This window comes from Xylocopa sonorina, chromosome 1 (genome assembly GCF_050948175.1).
Source record: "Xylocopa sonorina isolate GNS202 chromosome 1, iyXylSono1_principal, whole genome shotgun sequence".
Classification (NCBI taxonomy): Eukaryota; Metazoa; Arthropoda; class Insecta; order Hymenoptera; family Apidae; genus Xylocopa; species Xylocopa sonorina.
In genome coordinates this window covers 17401496-17420138 of record NC_135193.1, presented here as the reverse complement: position 1 = coordinate 17420138, position 18643 = coordinate 17401496, and the positions used below count along the sequence as shown (strand labels likewise).

At 47.6% G+C, this 18643-nt stretch overlaps 2 protein-coding genes across 5 annotated transcripts in view; one reads left to right on the top strand and one right to left on the bottom strand.

Annotated features, from left to right (window-relative positions):
- Positions 1 to 18583, top strand: part of Npf (neuropeptide F) — a 47618-nt gene extending 29035 nt beyond the window's left edge. Inside the window, exons 1-3 of one of the 4 annotated variants that reach the window (XM_076904686.1) lie at positions 15838 to 15963; positions 17832 to 18044; positions 18282 to 18583. In XM_076904686.1, the coding sequence (XP_076760801.1) occupies positions 17860 to 18044; positions 18282 to 18510 (414 nt within the window). In that variant the 5' untranslated portion in view covers positions 15838 to 15963; positions 17832 to 17859 and the 3' untranslated portion in view covers positions 18511 to 18583. Of the gene's footprint in view, positions 1 to 15837; positions 15964 to 17831; positions 18045 to 18281 lie in introns of those variants that run through there. The other 3 variants (XM_076904705.1, XM_076904696.1, XM_076904679.1) reach the window with 3 other exon arrangements.
- On the bottom strand, positions 1902 to 9981 carry Np (serine protease notopleural). Its single transcript, XM_076909916.1, has 10 exons — positions 9876 to 9981; positions 7163 to 7485; positions 5540 to 6980; positions 4190 to 4330; positions 3947 to 4090; positions 3261 to 3337; positions 2888 to 2988; positions 2389 to 2660; positions 2156 to 2310; positions 1902 to 2074 (listed from the first exon to the last, which is right to left on the bottom strand). The coding sequence occupies exons 1-10, from the start codon at positions 9979 to 9981 to the stop codon at positions 1910 to 1912; spliced, it is 2925 nt and encodes a 974-aa protein (XP_076766031.1). The 3' UTR covers positions 1902 to 1909.
- Positions 18584 to 18643: the final 60 nt, after the last annotated feature.

Below are 18643 nucleotides of genomic sequence, written 5' to 3'. Positions count from 1 at the left end.
ACGAGCAGTGTAATCAGCTTCCTATTGATAAGGGACGTCGATTTTTAATGCTCGACTGGTAAATATAAAAACGCTCGCAGAGGTGGTAGGAGAGGTGGAAGCGGGATAAAAAAAATGGTAAAAGAAAATAACAGAGCTTGATACAGTAGAATACGCACCACCAATCGATCGAGTATTTACAAGCTCGGGGATTTGTATTTTCGCAGCCCCAACTGCAACGTACATTAATAAATTATTTGTTCGCATATACGGCTGACTGTAGCCGCGTGTGTTATACATTGTCGTACGCACGCGTGCATTTCACGTAAAACTTCGTATAAATTACATCGGACAACTCGGTCGAGTTCGAATTTCGTTCACGCGACAGGATCACAAAATTTCGTAAATCGTCTTACAATTGTCTGCGTCGTTACCCGATTGTAACGCTTATCACAGTGATCGATTGCGTGCTACGAAATGGTAGAGACGACGAATACAGTTTCGTCTGTTATAAGATAAGTAACTCGTTTCTTTTACGAGTTCATTTTCTATTTCGTTAGAGAATTCGACGCAAACAGCATCGAGTGCTTTATTCGACGATAGTTAAATCTGCGACGAAATCGCGTGTAACGAAATGGCATTAAAATTCGAGGAGCTTTTAGTCGGTATCAGCGACGATGACTTGCTCGAAGATCGATGATACTTTATTTACTCTGTTCCGCCAAAACGGAATTTGTATCGTTATCGGATCGCCTTAAATAATTGCTTTATCCGAGATAAAAATCAAATTAATACGAGAAAAGCACTCGATGCCCCGCTGTTCGATACAATCGAGAGAACACAGCGAAAAAACCTCGAATCTTTGACGTAATACGGCATATTTATAGTTGCAGCAGGTCGATTAAAATAACTATAACAACGATATATTATATTCTGATAGTAATGTACACGTGGAAGGGGTTTAGATTTATTGTTCGATCCTGTTTCCTCGACGTTTCTTTACGCACGATCAACAACAATCGACAAGAGTGCGTTGCGATCGAAAACGAAACGAAACTACATGCGTAATAACGCGGATGATTGCGCGCCACCAGCTTGTAACACCGTTTAGGGCGTTGGAAGACGTAAAAATGTATTTGGGAATGATCAGATATCTTTCATTCCCTCTGCGAACCCTTTACAGTTTTCACAGTATCGTCTCAGCGACGAGCGTTTTACAGAGAACAAATTACGTTTAATTGCACCATGGTTGTGTATCGATCTCGCAGTGGGACGAGAGAGTGTCCGTTATCGTCAGCCGGTCTGAACAATTTGCTCCTATAAATCTTCTTGCTAACGACGTAACGCTAATCGAGTCGTCAGGTGTCGAATAAACGCTATCGCTTTTGAGCATCGCTGGAAATACTTAGCGACAGTAACGCAGATGGCATCGTAGAGCACTGGTCTGTTGGCTGGTTTGTCGGATCGAAGATTCCAGTTGCGATACGAGCGAAAGGTGGCACCAGTTACCTGTGGTGGAGCGTACAGGTCGCGGCGATAAGGCACTGATACGATCGACGCGAATTCCGCCAACGCGCAGCTAGGGATATCGTCACGTAAATATTTCATAAATATATCGTACATCGCCTAGTACAAGACGTTAATCTTATTAGATATCGTACTTAATAAGCTTCCGTGGAAGGTATTGCACGTGGTCTTCCATACACCGTTCCTTGTCGTGCTCTTTTTCTTAAATGTTCACTAGACGCGAGTAATTTCACCCCGTTCGAGGGAGGCTGTCGTCGCACGCGATTCGCGTTAAATATTGTATAATGTACACGAGAGAAGACTTCACCGTCCGAAATCGACGTTCGAATCCGCGTGTCCGTTCGCGCGCTTCTCACTAAATGTCAGTCCCGTGGTCACGCGAGCCGCTGGTTAAGCTTTCACCTTAGAACTGAAGAATTTGATTTATCCATTCGCGGAACTCGGAGATGCGCGTGTAGACGCCCGGTTGGTTCGGTACCGCGCACCCGATTCCCCAGCTAATCACCCCAGCCAAGATCCATCGTTTGTCGCGAGCTCTTTGAATCACCATTGGTCCACCGCTGTCACCCTGAAACACACGGAAACTCTCATCTTCCGTTTCTTCTTCTATCTTTCACCATCTCGTAAGAATCGAGCGAAATTCGCATACCTCGCAGGAATCGAAACCACCGTTCCTCCATCCGGCGCAAATGAAGATATGCGGTATGTGCTCGATGTAACCAGCGTTTCTGTACATGCCCTCGCACATCGTATTGTTTATCACTGGGACGGCCACTTCTTGGAGGGTAGACGGCAATGGTCCCTCTGGGAACGGAGTTTCAGTGAGTACATGCGCTTACGCGGCATTGCGAGATCGATTTAAAGAGGTGGACATATTGGTACCGTCATAGAGTCGACCCCAGCCGGTAACGTAAGCGGTACGACCGACGTAAGTTTCGTCGTCGTCCGGCAGGCAGATAGGTAATACGTTCGGTTGGAACGGTAACAGGGGCTCGTAGAATCTGAGCAGTGCGAGGTCGTATTCGAAGGTTCGAGGATCGAACTGCGGATGGCTGGCCACGATTTGTACCCTTCTCTCTTGATAGCCGTACGGTTCGTCTTCGTTCGCGAGATCGTGCTCGCCTATCCTCAACAATAAATCGCTGGGTGGTACGCTGCAAGATGAAAGGAGGAACACGTGAAATATTCATTTCGAACGAATGGCCCAATTCTATTTTAGAAATGTATATATACGTAATATCGGTCGATTATTGTTTTAAATGCCACAGATTATTTTGCACTCGCGATTTAATCCCAACGCGCGGTAACAAAGATCAAGTTGTCACGAGGCAGGAGATGATCTTGATGGAAAGTAATCGCGATGACAAACACGAATACTTACTTTTCGACGCAATGCGCTGCGGTTATGGCCCAATTCTCGTTGAGCAAAGCCGCGCCACACTTGTGCAGATACGTCGACGTTCTCCATTGCCGTAACGAGATCTAAAAAGAAAACACTCGTGTTGTTTAACGAAGAACGATGTTTGCCAATGACCGGGACTGTGTATCAATTATGAAAGCACACTCGGAGACGCGGAGATTCAACAGCCACGTATAGAACCACGATCGTTCCTCGGCATACACCAGCCGTCGTATAACGTAATTCAAGAGAAAACACGGTCCGCCACGTTTAACGACGAAGAACAGAATCGTTCTCGATCTAAAGCTCGTACGCGATTAAAGTTTCTCGCAAAGGTTTCACGAATTCCACTCACCTGCCAAGGCCACTTCCCAAACGAGCTGCGATTACCGCCGACAATTCGTGACTCCGGGAACAATCTTCGCCCGCAAACTGCAAGAAGAAGCAACGTCGAATTTAATCCTTTCAACAAATTCGGGAGTCTCATTGAGACAGCCATGTTGGTGAACGAGCCTTTTATATTTATCCAAGTGGACGAACCGGTATCACCGCGAGCGCCCCTTCTGAGCGCAGCTCTTTTTTCCCGATGACTCTAATTATACGCGCTATTCTCTCTTTCACGGTCAATATATGAGAAGAGAAGAAAGAGAGAAATCGCCGCGTACCGTTAAAAAAATCGTTCCTGGTTCAACGAAACCGCGAATCGTAAATGCCATTGCGTGCCGTACATTCTCGCGTATATTTATGTAACAGTGTTTGTAAATTCTTTCTTCTCTTCTCTCCATAGTCGCGCGTTCCGCGGCTTCCACAATCGCGTTCGATAACGCGAAGATTTCTATATTATCGACTATGGATTTCCGTTTATTACGAGATCGGACGGAAGCAGTTGAAACGAGTTCTCTATCGATCATAATAAATTTACGGCTGTAAATCAGGCTTAAATTCGTTCCACCCGAAAATATCGTCGGACGCTATCTTCGTCGATCGAATCGCACGTTACGTAAAAGAGATTAAACTGTTTTGCTGCTTGAACCAGCTCACCTTGCTTGTAATCCGACATATTGAGCGTTTCCATTGGTACCGGAAGTTCGGTATCTATCGTCACGCTAGCTATGGTCGATAAAGTTGACAGAATGCTGGGCATTTTCGTCACGTATTCCGTGCTGCTTTCGGTAATTGGTTTAGCTGGAAAATTTGAAAGATCGCAAATTTTAATCAAGAAACGAAATGAAAGTAAAATACGCGAGGACGGGAGTAGAAAAATCGAACGTCCATCATCCGTACCAGAAGTCGGTGGTTGCGACTGCAGAATCGGTCTCTCGGTTGTTTCGTCCATTGTTTGCGGTGGTTTTTTCGTGCTGGGCGATTGAATCATGATCCAACCGTCCGGCGTGGTCAATGGTGTCCAGTCGCCCTCGGTTTGATCTGCAGCATTGATTCGAAACGTGTCGTTAACCAACGGGAAACAGGGAGTCGCGGCGACGGGCGATCGATTTTCTTGTTTAACGGCGAGCAAAATAATCGGAAGCTCGTTGCTAGCGAAAACTAGGGCAGAGTGCAGTTATTGGAAAATAATTCGACTCGTTTAAATTAGAAGGGGAGGGATGCGTGTACGGGGGAGGGGGTATAGTGTGGATGTTCGAGACGCAGTCGAGAGGAAAGATTACGGTGGACGGTTTAAACCGTTACAACGTTCCGGCGCAACAGAATTTCATCTCCCATCGATACGCGGATGGTTCGACCTTTGATTCTTTAATGAAATACCGGGTATACCAGGAAAAGGATCGGGAATCGTACGGGGAAAATTGTATTTTACGCGACTGTAGCACGCGCGGCGGGAATGCGATTACTCGTAGCCGGAGTCACGCAGCCCGTACGGGCGGTAACGCTAACAAATCGCGATGGATCGCGCGCGGAAATTGCTACTTGACGATGGAACGATCATTTCGAAAACGGCTTTGCGATAATACACTCAGACGTTTCGCATCGTTACAGTTTATCGCGTCCTGTTTATCATCAGGCTCTACGCGTAAAATATAAACGAATTACGGGGAATTTCCGTATAATTTTCAAACGTAATCCCGACGTGTCATTCCTCCGCGCGATATCATTAACCGCCGTTGTCAAAGCGTCGGAATTTCGATGAATGCGCGAAAAGCGCGGATGAACGGGCAAACAACGGTGATACGCTGGTAATCAATCAAATTCTCGCAGCTCTCACGGCTCCCTTGATGCTAGTTAATGCAGGAGGCGTGTGCGGCTCGACGTGAATTGCCACCGAGATCGTTTCCTATTGTCGACAAGTGCGTCACGCTACACAATGGACATCCGTTTTCTTCGATTTCACCGCGCCGCGGTGAACAGTTTTCGTACGGCATGCGAATAGAAAATGCAAATAGCACCTCTGCGCCTGCGTTCGTGCCCGAACCGATCGCGCCTCCACGCTCGTTTAATTACGAGTTACCGGAGAGCTTTCAATTATATACACCTGTAATTATATAACCAACTTTTTCTACCTCTCCATCGATATTACTTAAACTTGAATCGCGCGTGACACGCTCGACCACACGCCGCCGCGAATCGAACATTCCAATTTGCTAGCTCAGCGAAACGAGCGTTTAACTGTTAACTCACCCAGTTGCGTGATCGTTGTCGAGGAAATCTCCGGCGTCTTGGTAGTCGTGTCGTCCGAGCTCGACGTCCACGTAACCAGCCCAGGCGCGTACGTCGTATACGAGCTCTCGTCGGGCGATTGACCGACGATTGGCACCCTCGTCGAAGGGATGAACTGTGCTGTGGTCGCAGTGGTCGCGTCGGTGGAGGACACGGTCGCGAAACTTCCATCGGTTACGGTGTTACCGAGCACCGTCGAGGGTGTCGTTGAGAAAGGCTTGCCCAACGGTCTCGTTGGTTTCGTTTGTTCCACCGTTGGCCTCGGTTTCGTAACAGCAACGGTGGTAGCATCGAACGACGATAAAGGTCCCGTTTTTTCCGTGGTACTCGCGTACTCTGGCTTGGATACCGTTTTCGGTGTCGTCGTGCTGGGTCTGGTTGGTTTCGGCCTCGAGATGGTCGTCAAAGGCTTCTGAGTGGTTGTTCGAATCGTCGTTGGCCTCACTTTTTGAGTCGTTCTCGTCGTGGTAGTCGTGGTCGTGGGTTTTTGAACGATCACGGTCTCGGGGCTGCCAGTGGTTGCTGGTTTCGCGATCGTCGACAGGGGGACGCTGTCGGTGGTCGTTGCGATGGTCGGTCGATCCCTGATGGACGTCAGAAGCGGCTTCGTTGTTGTCGTCGTTGACGAAGAGGTGCTGAAACTGGGACTAGTCGATGGTTTCGCAGTGGTTGCCGGTCTTTTCGTGTGGGTATTCGGTTTCTTCGTGGTAACCGTTGGTCGCTTTGTACTGGTGGTGATCACTGGTTTCTTAGTACTGCTGATGGGTTTCCTAGTGGTGGCGTGAGTCAAAGGTCTCGCAGTCGTCGTATTTCTCGGTGGGAACCTGGTGAACGGTGTAGTTCTCTGAGTAGTCGTGATCACGATTTTTGAGGTTGTCGTCTCGGTTGTTCGGTCCGTGGTCGATTCGGATGGTCTAACCGTGGACGAGCCCGTGGGCCTATGGATAGTCGAGTGAACTGGCTTCTGCGTCGACGAGTACGTTGGTTTCAGAGTCGTGGACGAATGAATCGGCCTTCTGGTAATCGGTTTAGTCGTCTGAGCGAAGGTTTGCGTGGTGGACGGCGCCTTTGTCACGGTTTCCAATGTCGTTGGCCTCTGGGAGATCGACGCGATCAATGTGGAAGGTTTGCTACTCGCGGTGCTCGCAATTTCCATGATCGTCGTGCTGGACGACGGTTTTTGCGGTGCTCGTACCGTACTGGTCGTGACTCTCGGTGGACTTTTTGTGGTCGAATCCTCCTTCGACGAGTTCTGCACGGTTTGAAAGGTCGACAATCGTACCGATTGCGTGGTTGTTTCGACGGTCGTGAGTACCGGTTTTTTCGTCACGAGTTTCGTCGTTTCTTTCACGGTGGTCGCCGGCGTGCGAGTGCTCTGCGTCGTGTACGCGCTGGTCGCCACCTAAACGTTCGTGAGAAAAGAACATCGCGATAATATTCATTGACCTATGACACGGGTGCGCGTATCGGCTGCAATATCGTAATTGAGAAAATTGAACGATTCGAGGATGGAATACCGATCGAGTGGCCCTCGAAGCAACCTCTACGATTAAAGCGAATCGTGACGCGCTGAAATGCACTTGCCTCGGTGGTGGTGTACATCGCAGGTGGCTTCTTCTCGCTGATCGGTTTCGGCCTTGAGATATACTCGGGTATGTCGTTGCTCTCGATGGGGCCATGGGTCGTGGCGAACGGCCTTGCTGGCGGCCCGTCGTCGATGCTGTTATCCTGGGGGAATATGTCCGGCTCCTCGTCTATCTTGCAACAACTACCGAAGTAGAAGCGATCGATGCATGTCCCGAGATGCGTGCCATTCGCCTTCGCACACGTGAACGCGAACATGCACACGCCGGTCTCGCCGGATCTTCGGGACACGCATGGTAAATGCCTGATGTTCCTTCCCGTATCTGCGAAACAACGAACGCTTTAAAGCCTCCCTTAAAATCAACCCTGTTCCTCTTTCGAAATACCGCTATCGAATCCAAAATGGAAACGTTAAACGAGGCGATCGCCGTGGTTCGATCTCTAATGCCGCGTTGGTGTCAACCTTTGCTTTGTACCCTATAACTGTGCATTCGCCTGTACGCGTTCCACATTCACGCCGCGATACTAGAACCGACTATCGTCATCGTTTCTAATTCCTCGTAATCGTCCCACTGTGCGCAGCCACGATCCTGTCACCGATAATGAACTGCGCCGTGCACTGTAATCGATTAATAACCGCGTCGAAAGAAGCTGCGAATCTCCCAACGGAAGCGCGTACCTCGCCAGTTTCTGCCCTCTAATTGCATCCGTTATTGAACGGTTACTACGGAACAGCGGGCGTAATTATTGTAATAGAATCGAAACATCGCTTTAGAACGGGACGAGTTCGCGTCGAGCAGAAACATTCCAGGATGTTATTAGAAATAGATAACGGGGAAACGATATTTTAAACGGTGCTCTGGCGTCGCTCGACTTCCTTCCGACAGCGCTTCGTCGATGGGATCGGCAAAAATCGTCGATTGTCATATTCGGTGTTTTTATCGCGGGCCCCGTCGCTGTCTATTGATACGTCGATCGTCGATTATGGAACGGCAATGATGCATATAATGTGGCGGGCGTTATCGAAGAACGAATTGATGTCAGGCAAGGCAAGCATCTTGGTACCGTTACGTTTCGATGTATGAGCTAGTTACCCGACCCAAAAGTGGGTCACAGTCATAATGTAACAGCCCGTTTCCCTCCAAGACACCTCACAATCCTGGCTTCTTCTCATCCTTTCTCGTGCCAGCTACCAAACGAAACCCTCGCGCGCGCATTCCAAGGTTCCACGGCTCTGCGTGATTAAATCGACATACCTGACCCGAACTGTCACGTTGGATCGGGCACACCTGCACGGTGACGATTCTTACCCGAGCGCGTCAATGATACATTTTCACGAAGGAAACTCTCTCTCCTTGGACGTTCTCCTTTCCGTTTTTAAATCGTTCGCGCGAAATTCAATCGTTGACCGCTCGCTGGACGCGATGAACCGCGTACACGCGGAAACACAGGGATTCCACGGAAGACAGCGATGAGGAAGGTGCATCGAAATTCGTACGGAGAAAAATTGCGCGAGTGAACGGTAGTATTGGTGAGTTTCTTTTTGCCAGAATATTTACTTTCTTCCCGGTAATAGAGGTTGACGGCCGTGGCGAGTGAAAATCGACCGTGAAATTATATACAAACCTGGCACCCTTTCCTTCGGGTCACTCGGTCAGTCTCCTTGTTCCAAGATCGTTCTACGCGTCCTTCCGCGTAGAAAAATGTGTGCTAGCGGAAGTGTCGTCTGAGTCAGAGCCGCGAAAGAAAGTTGCCGAATCCCATTACGCACTTGTCGGAATTTCAGCGGCGACCATACGCGTAGCGTACGCGTGAACGCCCACGCGGGCCCGTGCGACAGCGTGCGAGGATTTCACTGACGGCAAGAAAGTGTACCGTCGTGCACCTCAAAAGGATCGAACACAAACAAGCCTGACGATTCGCCACACGTCGATAAGACGCGCTGCGTGAAATGACGAAAGGATAGTGAAAATAGTTTCGCTGGTTGGACGACCGATTCGTTTATTGCCGATGGTGAAAACTGTAACCGGGGCTCTCGGATGCTCCCGTCTAACGATCAATTTCACCGTGCCGCCACCACGATGGCGGCGATGGTCAAGCGAGGCGTTGGGAATACCGATGAGATACGCGGTGACAAAATCGGAAAAATCAGTGTAAGTCGTGCGTGTGTGCCGATGACCGCGGCTGACCCACTTCTATAGAAAACTGACCAGTTCGCCCACGTTTTGTTCGAACTCGAATCCAAGGTAGATTCAATGTCGCCTGGCGGCTCGCGCGCGCAGGTAAGCCGCGCGCGTATGGGTTCGAATACGTTCGGGAATACGTACAAGCTTTGGCCCAGCCCGTTGCCTCGTATTTGCGTACCGATCCGTTATTCAGCTGACACTCCAGGGAAATCCAAGAATGGTACAAAAGAAGAAGAAAAAGGTCGGAGAAATAAGGAACGCGCGCGCGTGGAAGAAGGAGAATTCGCGGTAGCCATTCGAACGTTGCTACCTTGGATGCCTATGTAGATTCGGTGACGGATCGCGAACCGCGAGGGAGATTAATAATCATTTCGTTGCTTCGAGACTGCTCTCTGTACCGTTGTCTAACGTTGAACAGTTTTGTAAGTGAAATCGATGCGAATTTCAGTTGGTTTCGATCGACTTTGAATTCCTCGCGACGGTACTTACGACTGTTCAGGGGTTGTTATCGACGAAAGGGGACTTACTTCCTGGAATAAATTGCGGGACGTAGAGCGGGGTAGCGGTGACGGTGTTCATCAGCGCGTTGGCCAGGAAGACGACCGCCCAAACTTTTCTCTCTCGATCCCACATCTGGAAAAAATCAGAGAAAAGAAAATGAATGTTAGATGAGCGCGAACGCAGCTACCACTTAACGTCAGCGTATTCGCGTCCTCATGGGAAATGGCATTCCTCTTTGCAACACGCCTGAGAAAATTCTCATGGAACGAGCTAGCTAGGAATCTCCCTCTCTTTCGGAAGCCGTCTTACGATTTTCAAACGATACGCGTAGAATACTTTCGGTTGAAAAGCGAAGGAGATTACGCGTGCCTCGGTCCCTCGTAATTACGGTAGGTAACAATTAGTTGGCGAAAATCGTAAGATAAAAATAAATCCTGCTCGATAAAAGAAATATGCGATACGCGGTGAGCGTCCGGTTTGTCGAACGCTAAGTTATTTCGATAAGATATAAACGAGCGTTTCGTAAGAATTAGGCGGTCAGCTTTAAAATATTAACTCTCTATTAACGACGGAACTAAGTAGCGTTCGTTTAAAATATAAGTGGCGAAATAAAAGTGGCTGAAATAGGTAGAGGGGATCAAGTGAACGACCTTATGAGAACGGAGACTCGTTTTCAACGGTGGCAGTACAATATCGGTGTGAAAGCAACGAGAAGACGCCGATGGAGATTATTGTATCTTCCCTGCGATACCCAAATACATTCCACGTACGCATCCTTTCCTCCTTTTTGCCTGACACGACGACGCTAATGTCGTCCACGAGGCTGACACGACATCGAGTCACGGTTACCTGATACTCATCGTGCAAGAACTAAGTTACAGTTACTCAGAAGCAAGAATTCGGGTGTAACGTTATATCCTGTCCGGTCGTATCACGGATAGCCGTAGACCCGTGGATCGTTGATTCGACTCGAAAGAATGCGACCCTCTTCTCGACATTCGTCCAAGTGCACGAGTGTCCCACTGTTTCGGGACGAGATAGCAAAAGTGATCGTAAGGAAAGAAAAAATAAAGGAAAGGAATCGAAATTCCGAGGAGAGTGATTAGTTTCCGTTTCGAAATTTCAGGTCACTCCCGTCCTCTTTCAGCTAGCCCCGAAGAAACGCAATGATCTCATCCACCGTGCACTCGTTCCTCCTCCTTGAGGAAGTGATAAAAACCGTTACAGTTACCCAGAGGCAGGAATTCGGGTGGATGAAGCAACAAATGTCGACGTGAGCCGCGCCAGCTTGTCGATGGTCAGGTTGCCACTAGTTTCCTGGTTCTGATTAGTTAGGCGACAGTTATCTTCTCCGTCTCGATTTGGAACAGTTTTCTCCTTTTTTTTTTCCCCTCGTTTTACCCTTCTCGAGAACTCGCGCATAGTTTCGTAGGAAATCGTGCGGGCATTTCTAACATTTCTTTGTTGAAAAATAAGACAGGCCATTTCCGTCGACGGTTGATTATTAGGGTTTACCCGGCCTCGCTTCCTTCGACTCGTAATTTACTTGTTTCGATGGAACTGCGTCGGTCAGGCAGCCTTTTTTCTACGCGCTTGGACTGTAATCGAGCGACTTCGACGTGTTGCCGAGGATCCTACGCGATACGCTTTTCAAGATCGCGAATTTCTCGTGGTCGTGGACACCCTGGGGCAAAAGCGAAGTGCGCACGTGTGTGTCCGTGTATAAAAACCTTTTGTTGTAACGCGGTGCGTATGTTGTAACGGTACAGGCCACTTTCATTTGTACGCACGTATCTAATACGAGGCGCACATGTGGGTTCGAGTAAACCGAAGTTACGGTTCACTGGTATAAAATGCTCGTTTGGGAACGAAAAGGTCTGATTAAACGGGTAAAACTCGTTAAGAGGACGGTCAGAGAATACCGCGACTCGATTCGTGAATAGATTCGTCTGTATCTCGAACGGAATGTTTCGTCGTGAGAAAGGAAGCGATTCCTTGAATTGAAAGTTAATTTCATTAAGTCCAAAATTCTTATCGATTCTACGAAACGTTACATCAAATTTTTTCACTCGCAATTATTTAACATACACGCGATTATATCGTTATATCTCTATATATATCGCGCGGCACGATTAAATATCTTCGATCGCAAAGTACAATTCGATGTCGAACGAAGAATCAGCGTTTGGCATGAATTTTTCTTCCGATTCGCTTGTGAATCACATACGAACCGGGCCGATATCAAGGAGAGAATGACACTCATACTAAGAGCCCACTGTGCGTGAAAGTTTGAATTCTGCTTAAAGGAACGAGTGGTACCGCTATTCGTGAACGACATACGGTTTACTTTAGCAAATCTGTACCATCGAAATTTCTTTCGAACAGCTACTACACCGCGAATATTCTTACTTAACCAATTAACCATAAATTGCAATGTACACGGTGTCCTATTTAAATCGATCATCTCGAGTGTCCCCGAAACCTTTTGACGACACGGAAGTCTTTTCAAATTTCCCCTATCCATTTCTACGAAACGATACCTACAAAGTAACGATACATCTATTTATCTATCTCCGCGCCAATTATCCACGGCCTCGAAACGATATAACAGGTTTGTCGATACATTTAAAAACGCTTGTAACAAGCAATAAAAGAGCGAACCGTCGAACGTACCGGCGGATCCATCGCGAGGAACCTTGAGGCGTAACGATCGGCTTACCTTTACTAATACCGGCAAGCGACTGCGACGATGAGGACTTCTTCTCCGCTGTCAGACTTGAAGAGGCATCATCCCCCCAGCGAGCTCGGAATTCACGCGGTCCCTGAATGCTTTCTCAGCTCTGGGGAGCCGTTGCCACCACGAACGGTCACGAACCCCGTCGAATCGCGATTTCACCCCGTCGAATTTCTGTGTCGCGGACAGAAAGCACCGGGTCTCATCGAGCAACGATCGGCACCTCTGAAGCGGACACGTCGGTCTTTTTGACCCGATACCTTGGCCGAACGCACGGGATCTGTCAGACTCGGACTCGGGAACGAACGGTCGTTGGCTGTCCTAGCGGGCCCCGTCCTCGCGGCCGTGTGAGGATCTCCGGTGGAAAAGGGACGAACGAATTCGACCTGCTCGCCACCAGGTAGCCACCGATCGAACTGGTTTCTCGGTGATCTTAGCGTAGTTTACAACTCCTGGATCACCGATCCAGGTACTCTCGGGTGCGCTCCGCATGCACGAATCCCAGCAGGACGCATCGCCGTTCGTGAAGGCCCCACCATGACCGATAGAACGAAGCCAGCCTAAACTACGATACAATTCCGCGCTATAGACCGTCCCAGGGTCGAGGATATTCCTCGTGTCGAGGACTTTAGCACCGGCTCGAGGTGAGGTGGTGGCAATGACCGTTCTCCTCCGTTGCTTCTCTCCTTCTAAACGAACGCCCGTCCTTCTTTCGCTAACCGAGACCACCTTTCCGCCTCTTCTTCACCGGGGGCCAGTTGGTTGCCACTCTTCTGCCCTTTCCAACGTCCCCACCTCGACCTGATTGTCGTGGCAGGTCGCCGCGTGCCGCCGCGGAGGGAAAGACGTAGCTTCTTCTTCGGCACTATCTTTGCCCTTTTTTCTTCTTCTCTCGTTCCTTCTCTCTTCCTGATCTTCATCTCGCGATCTTTCTTTCCGGTCTTACAAGCTCGGAGGTAAGCTTAGCGCGAGGAAGATCTGCCGATAGCCTTGTTCATTAATCGCGTACGCGTCCTTCTTCAACTGTCGTTATGTTCTTTTCTGAGGACTTGAAAACTTCGAAATAAGGGTGGAAAGAGACGAGGGTGTCTAGTATTAATTTATCAGCGATTCAAGTATTTGGACACGTTCTTGTTGATAGAAAACTATTCGAAAAAGTTGCGTGTATTTCATGAAGAGATAGTTGCGTACCCGTACTTACACGCGACTTATCCTTGGAAGGTAAGTCCTCCACCTGCCGAACCGGCAGGCGTCCAACGATACTGATCGCAGCGCTCTCGACGATTTTTCAAAACCTTCTCGAGCTACAAAAATGGAAAGTGTTTGCGCAAATAAAACATCCACGGTGGTATCGTTCGAAAGTTTGTTCAGTTTATTGTACTTCATATACAGGAGAAGATCAATCGGTGGAAATATAGCAGAGGGTAGAAATCCAGCGGAACGATAAGCTTTATAGACGAATCGTGAAACACAAGAATTACCGAAAAGATAACGAGTCCACGATAAGCGCGAAATAAATTTATATGAGCCCTTTCGTCGTCGCAGTGCCTCTCAAATAGATCAGCTGGCAAATTTTAACGGACGCACTTCTCAGACAGTTCTAATCGCAAACCTGGAGGACCTCTCGATCGATCTTCGACTCGAACGGAAATTAGCAACGCCAAAAATTTCGCGCAACTCTTCTATAATTACGATGGTGTAACAATTTGTTGAGGAACACTGCAATTCATAATATTCATTAAACACACGAGTCGCTAGATCTAACTTAAGATCCACAAATACGAACATATGTTCCTATTCGCGGAAATCATCAGAAGAGTTATCAGCCGGGGAGTTTAATTATTGGCTATTCATCAGTTATTCACGATTGTTTATAAAAGGTATTACACGCTATATTGATCACCGTGAAAATTGTAACCATCGACAGGTCGTAGTCGCGAGCGAGACGAATGGAAGTTGCGAGCACTCTGCTTGTCGGCAGCGTCTTACGTCGGACGAGGAAGCGAAAAAAGGATGAGGCATGGATTAATGAGAGTGCCTGGAGCAGCTTTCATATCGTAAGATCGATAACCACGAACCTATGAAAGCAGTAGGACGTCCCTTTATTAATATAGTTCTCTTCCCATTGACTGCGCGCCGTCTACCTGTTTGCGGACGTGTCCGCAATCTCATTTCACGCGCCTATCAATATGTTCATCACGATTCCATCGAGCCCACGTGCGAGAAGTAATACACCTTCGCCGAGCTACTTTCGCGGCGTACGGCTCTCGCGTCGTTATCGGCATTCCTAAGTTTCGGAAGCCCTGCCTCAGATTTAACGATCTTAAGATCGGCGAGCGTGTCAGCCGGGTGTATCTGCCTGTTAAACTTCCGAGAGTGGATATCCATCCGACCTACATGTGCTGATGCAACGAAAACCACGGTGGGCGGTAGCCTGTTTTCGTTTTAAATATAAAGTAGACGAGGGTGACCTCGGGAGGATTCGAAGGGTCCGATCTGCCCCAAAAAATTACCTCGAAGGTACGCGGTTAACGTATCGATCCCCGGAAGAGACCATGGTCCCTCGATAGCGGCTCTATCACTTATTGACGCGCGTTTTCCCTCTTTATGAAAATAATGTCTAATCGTCGCGCGCAATTCGTACCAAAGGAATCGGTTAAACGGCTGTTCAATTCCTCGCGGAAGTAATATCCCTGTTTACATCCTACGGATACCTTGTTTGCGGGGACGTTTCATAAAATCCGCGCGGTGAAACTGCGTCTCAAACCAATCTGATTACACTTTTGCGAGAATTTATTGCTCGCGAAGGAGGAGCTTCCTGGAGAGAAAGACGTTTACCGTAAACTGCAATGCTTAGTAACGTGGACGTCACCCTGCGAACGCGTTCCTATTTTCCATTTCTTCTTTCATCAAACTTCCCTTCGACTTTGTTCCAGATGGTGTTTGCACGTAGTTGGTCGTGGTTTGCTCGTTAAAGTTGCAACAGGTTTGGGTGTAGGTCGTTAGGGTGTAGAGGTTGATAATTCTGATTCGAGGAGGATCGGTGGTTCGAATCGATCGTTCGAATCGAACGGTTTCTACGTAATCCTGGTACGAGGTGCAAGATCGAAGGAAAATAGGATCGACGGAAGGATAAGTGGGGAGGATCCGCTGGTGGGGTTGAATCTCGTGGATTGGCTGCACGGTACACGGTACGTTGCCGAGGGGGATGCGCCAGAGGGTGCGTTCCCAGGTATATATACTCCTGTCGTAGGGCAGAAGCGGCCGATACGATTTCAGCTGTTGAATCACTCGGTAGGGCGCACAGACATTTTTCCGTCAGGCTGGATTAATTTCCCACTCGTCGCACGTGGAATTTGCGTTGATTTCTCAGTCGTTCGGTGAGTAAAGTGTTTCTCACGATTAAACTCGCTTGTCGGGGATGCTTGGTTATGGACGGTTTGCGCGACGATCGTTTGTGTACTCGTCGGCGATATTGTTAAAGGAGAGTACCGAGCTGTAATTCAACAGTGATATCTGATTACTCGCAAGAGCGAAAGTATTTCGGACACGCGGTGTTCTAAATCGAGATCGTTTTCAATTGAAATTAAGCATGGCGATATCGATTCGATTTTACGCGCGATCATTTTTAACGCGCTCCAATAGGTATGCAAACGAGAGGATTTGGTATTTGCCTTCCGATTAATTAAAAATTTCCGCTTTCATTGATGAGACGGAAAGTTTCCTGTCGCCACCGTGTGTGACGTTTCGACAGCCGACGAACGCAAACTCGCTCTCCGCGGTTTCCTTATTCATGGGTTTAATACATTCCGCGATTAAAATTCTGATTTGAAAATCGCGTCGCACGGTCGATTCGGTGTTCCGGTTTGTATTTATATTTTACGTAACACCGCGATCGGTTTTACATATTCAGTAAGAGTTACCTTGTCAATCAATGCGCCGGTACGCTTTTCATGAATACGAACTACATTTCTCAATCATACCGATGCAAATGAACCCGCTGGTAAAAGTTGAATTATCGTCGCTGTCGTCCGTTATCGAAGCAACTCCTTCTCCCACATTGTTATCCATTTAATCGAGAATAATAATCTCGGGTCCATTAGCGCTCCGGCTGGATTTCCCTCTTTAACGTTCGCTTTGTGACGAGTACTTTTAATCAGCTAGATTGTCGGATTAATAATGTCCATCGTATAATGTCACACGTATGAGAAAGAATTTAACGCGTTTGTGAGAAAGTGCAACGGGAAAACACGTGGCTCGCGATATAATATTGGAACATCCGTAGATATCCTGCAAGCAGCTTTGACGCTGGATTATCAAGCTCATTAGAGTACCTTCCGCGTAGCAGTTTACACTTAACCGTCTGTATTCTTTAGACCTCCATAAAACGAGGGGATGAGCCATAGTAGAAGCTAAGCCATCGCAGTGTCTCTAACGTTGTCCTTTTAACCGATCCGCGTCATCTCGCGATCGTGAAATTCGCGAAATGGATACAATATTTGTCAGGATCGTTGGATCGACGATAACTCGAAACGATGGTCGCTAATTTTTGATAAGATTCCAAAAATTTCTAGATACAAACCAAACGTCCGTTCGATCGCGTTTCGATATTCGATTTTGAACACCGACTACTCCCCGCGGAAACCTTCCATTGTCGTTAACATTGTATTGAAACGGTGCCACGCGATGCAACAGGTAACTCAACTCTGAGACCAATTTCTGCTCGCGTTAACCACTTGTAGTCCGTTCCCAAGCCGTTTGCAGATCGCGCGGATCGAGTGGGTTTCAAAATCCATTTAATCCGTTTCGTCGCGGCAACAATTCGCAACGCCGTGCATTCTCGTCGTTTCGTATCGCAATTGTCGAGCAGAATCACCTTTGCCTCCGCGAGCCGAAATTTAAACACGTGTAAAGCAAGCCAGCTGTAACGAAATGTTAATTAATCGCGATTGGCGAATGAACCGAACCGTACGGGGCTTGTTCATGCGTGGTATCGCGTTACATTGAACAACGGTGTTTGAATGGTGATAATGCGAAATATTCGGCGAAATATTGAATAGAACGAAACTGAAAATAACAGCCGTGTGGATACAGGTGTAATTAACGCGTGCGAAATTTAAACAGCTGGATCGCGAAGTATAGAAATAATCGCGTACGACGGATAAATTCTATCTTTTATTACGCAGCGCGTCTAGAACGGAAAATGTATACGATGTCGCGGAAGGTGTACAAGTTTCTTCTTTTCCAGTAAACAACGACGATTTCCGTTAACAGAAATGCCATCGTGTTCGGATACCATCTACTTGTTTCTGGTCCTGTTCGCGCTTGGAACTGTCATTGTTCGCGGTGAACCGGAAACCATGGCCAGGCCTACTCGACCGGAAGTATTCGCAAGCCCGGAAGAATTAAGAGGATACGCTGATCATGTCATTGATTACTACTTGCTTAAAGGAAAAGCGAGGTAACAATGGGACACGCGGATTCTTTAACGATTTCTTAACGCGGTTCTTTAAATGAGGAAGTAGCTGGTAAAAGAATGTCGTAGAAAAATTCTCGAAAATTCGAGCGCTCTACTTGACGTTCGAAAAGTGTGCCATCGTTTATATAACAGTTCGATTATCGCTGAGATCAATGGAAAGGAAAGAGATTCGAGCCGCTTTGGTTGATAGTAGTGATAATGTTAATTACACGTGAATAGGTTTGGAAAACGAGGGAACGTTCCATCGGCGGTAGACGTTAATCATGTTTGGGACGTGATAAGAACAATCCAGGAGAATTCTCAACGATCGCAACGACCAAGATTCGAGAAGAGTCGCTACCTCGACGAGCCAGGAAGCTACGGCGTTAAAAAGGACGCTTCACGAATCGACGCTCGGCCTTGCCACGTGCTAAACATAGTCGAAAGATACTACGACGATACGCAATAAAAAAAGTATATATATATATATTTTTTTTCTTTTTGTAAATATATATATACGTATAATTTGTTTATTCCATTTAGTTCAGCCATTTGATTGTATATCGTATGTTAACAGCATCGTTTGCAAGAAAGTTAACTCC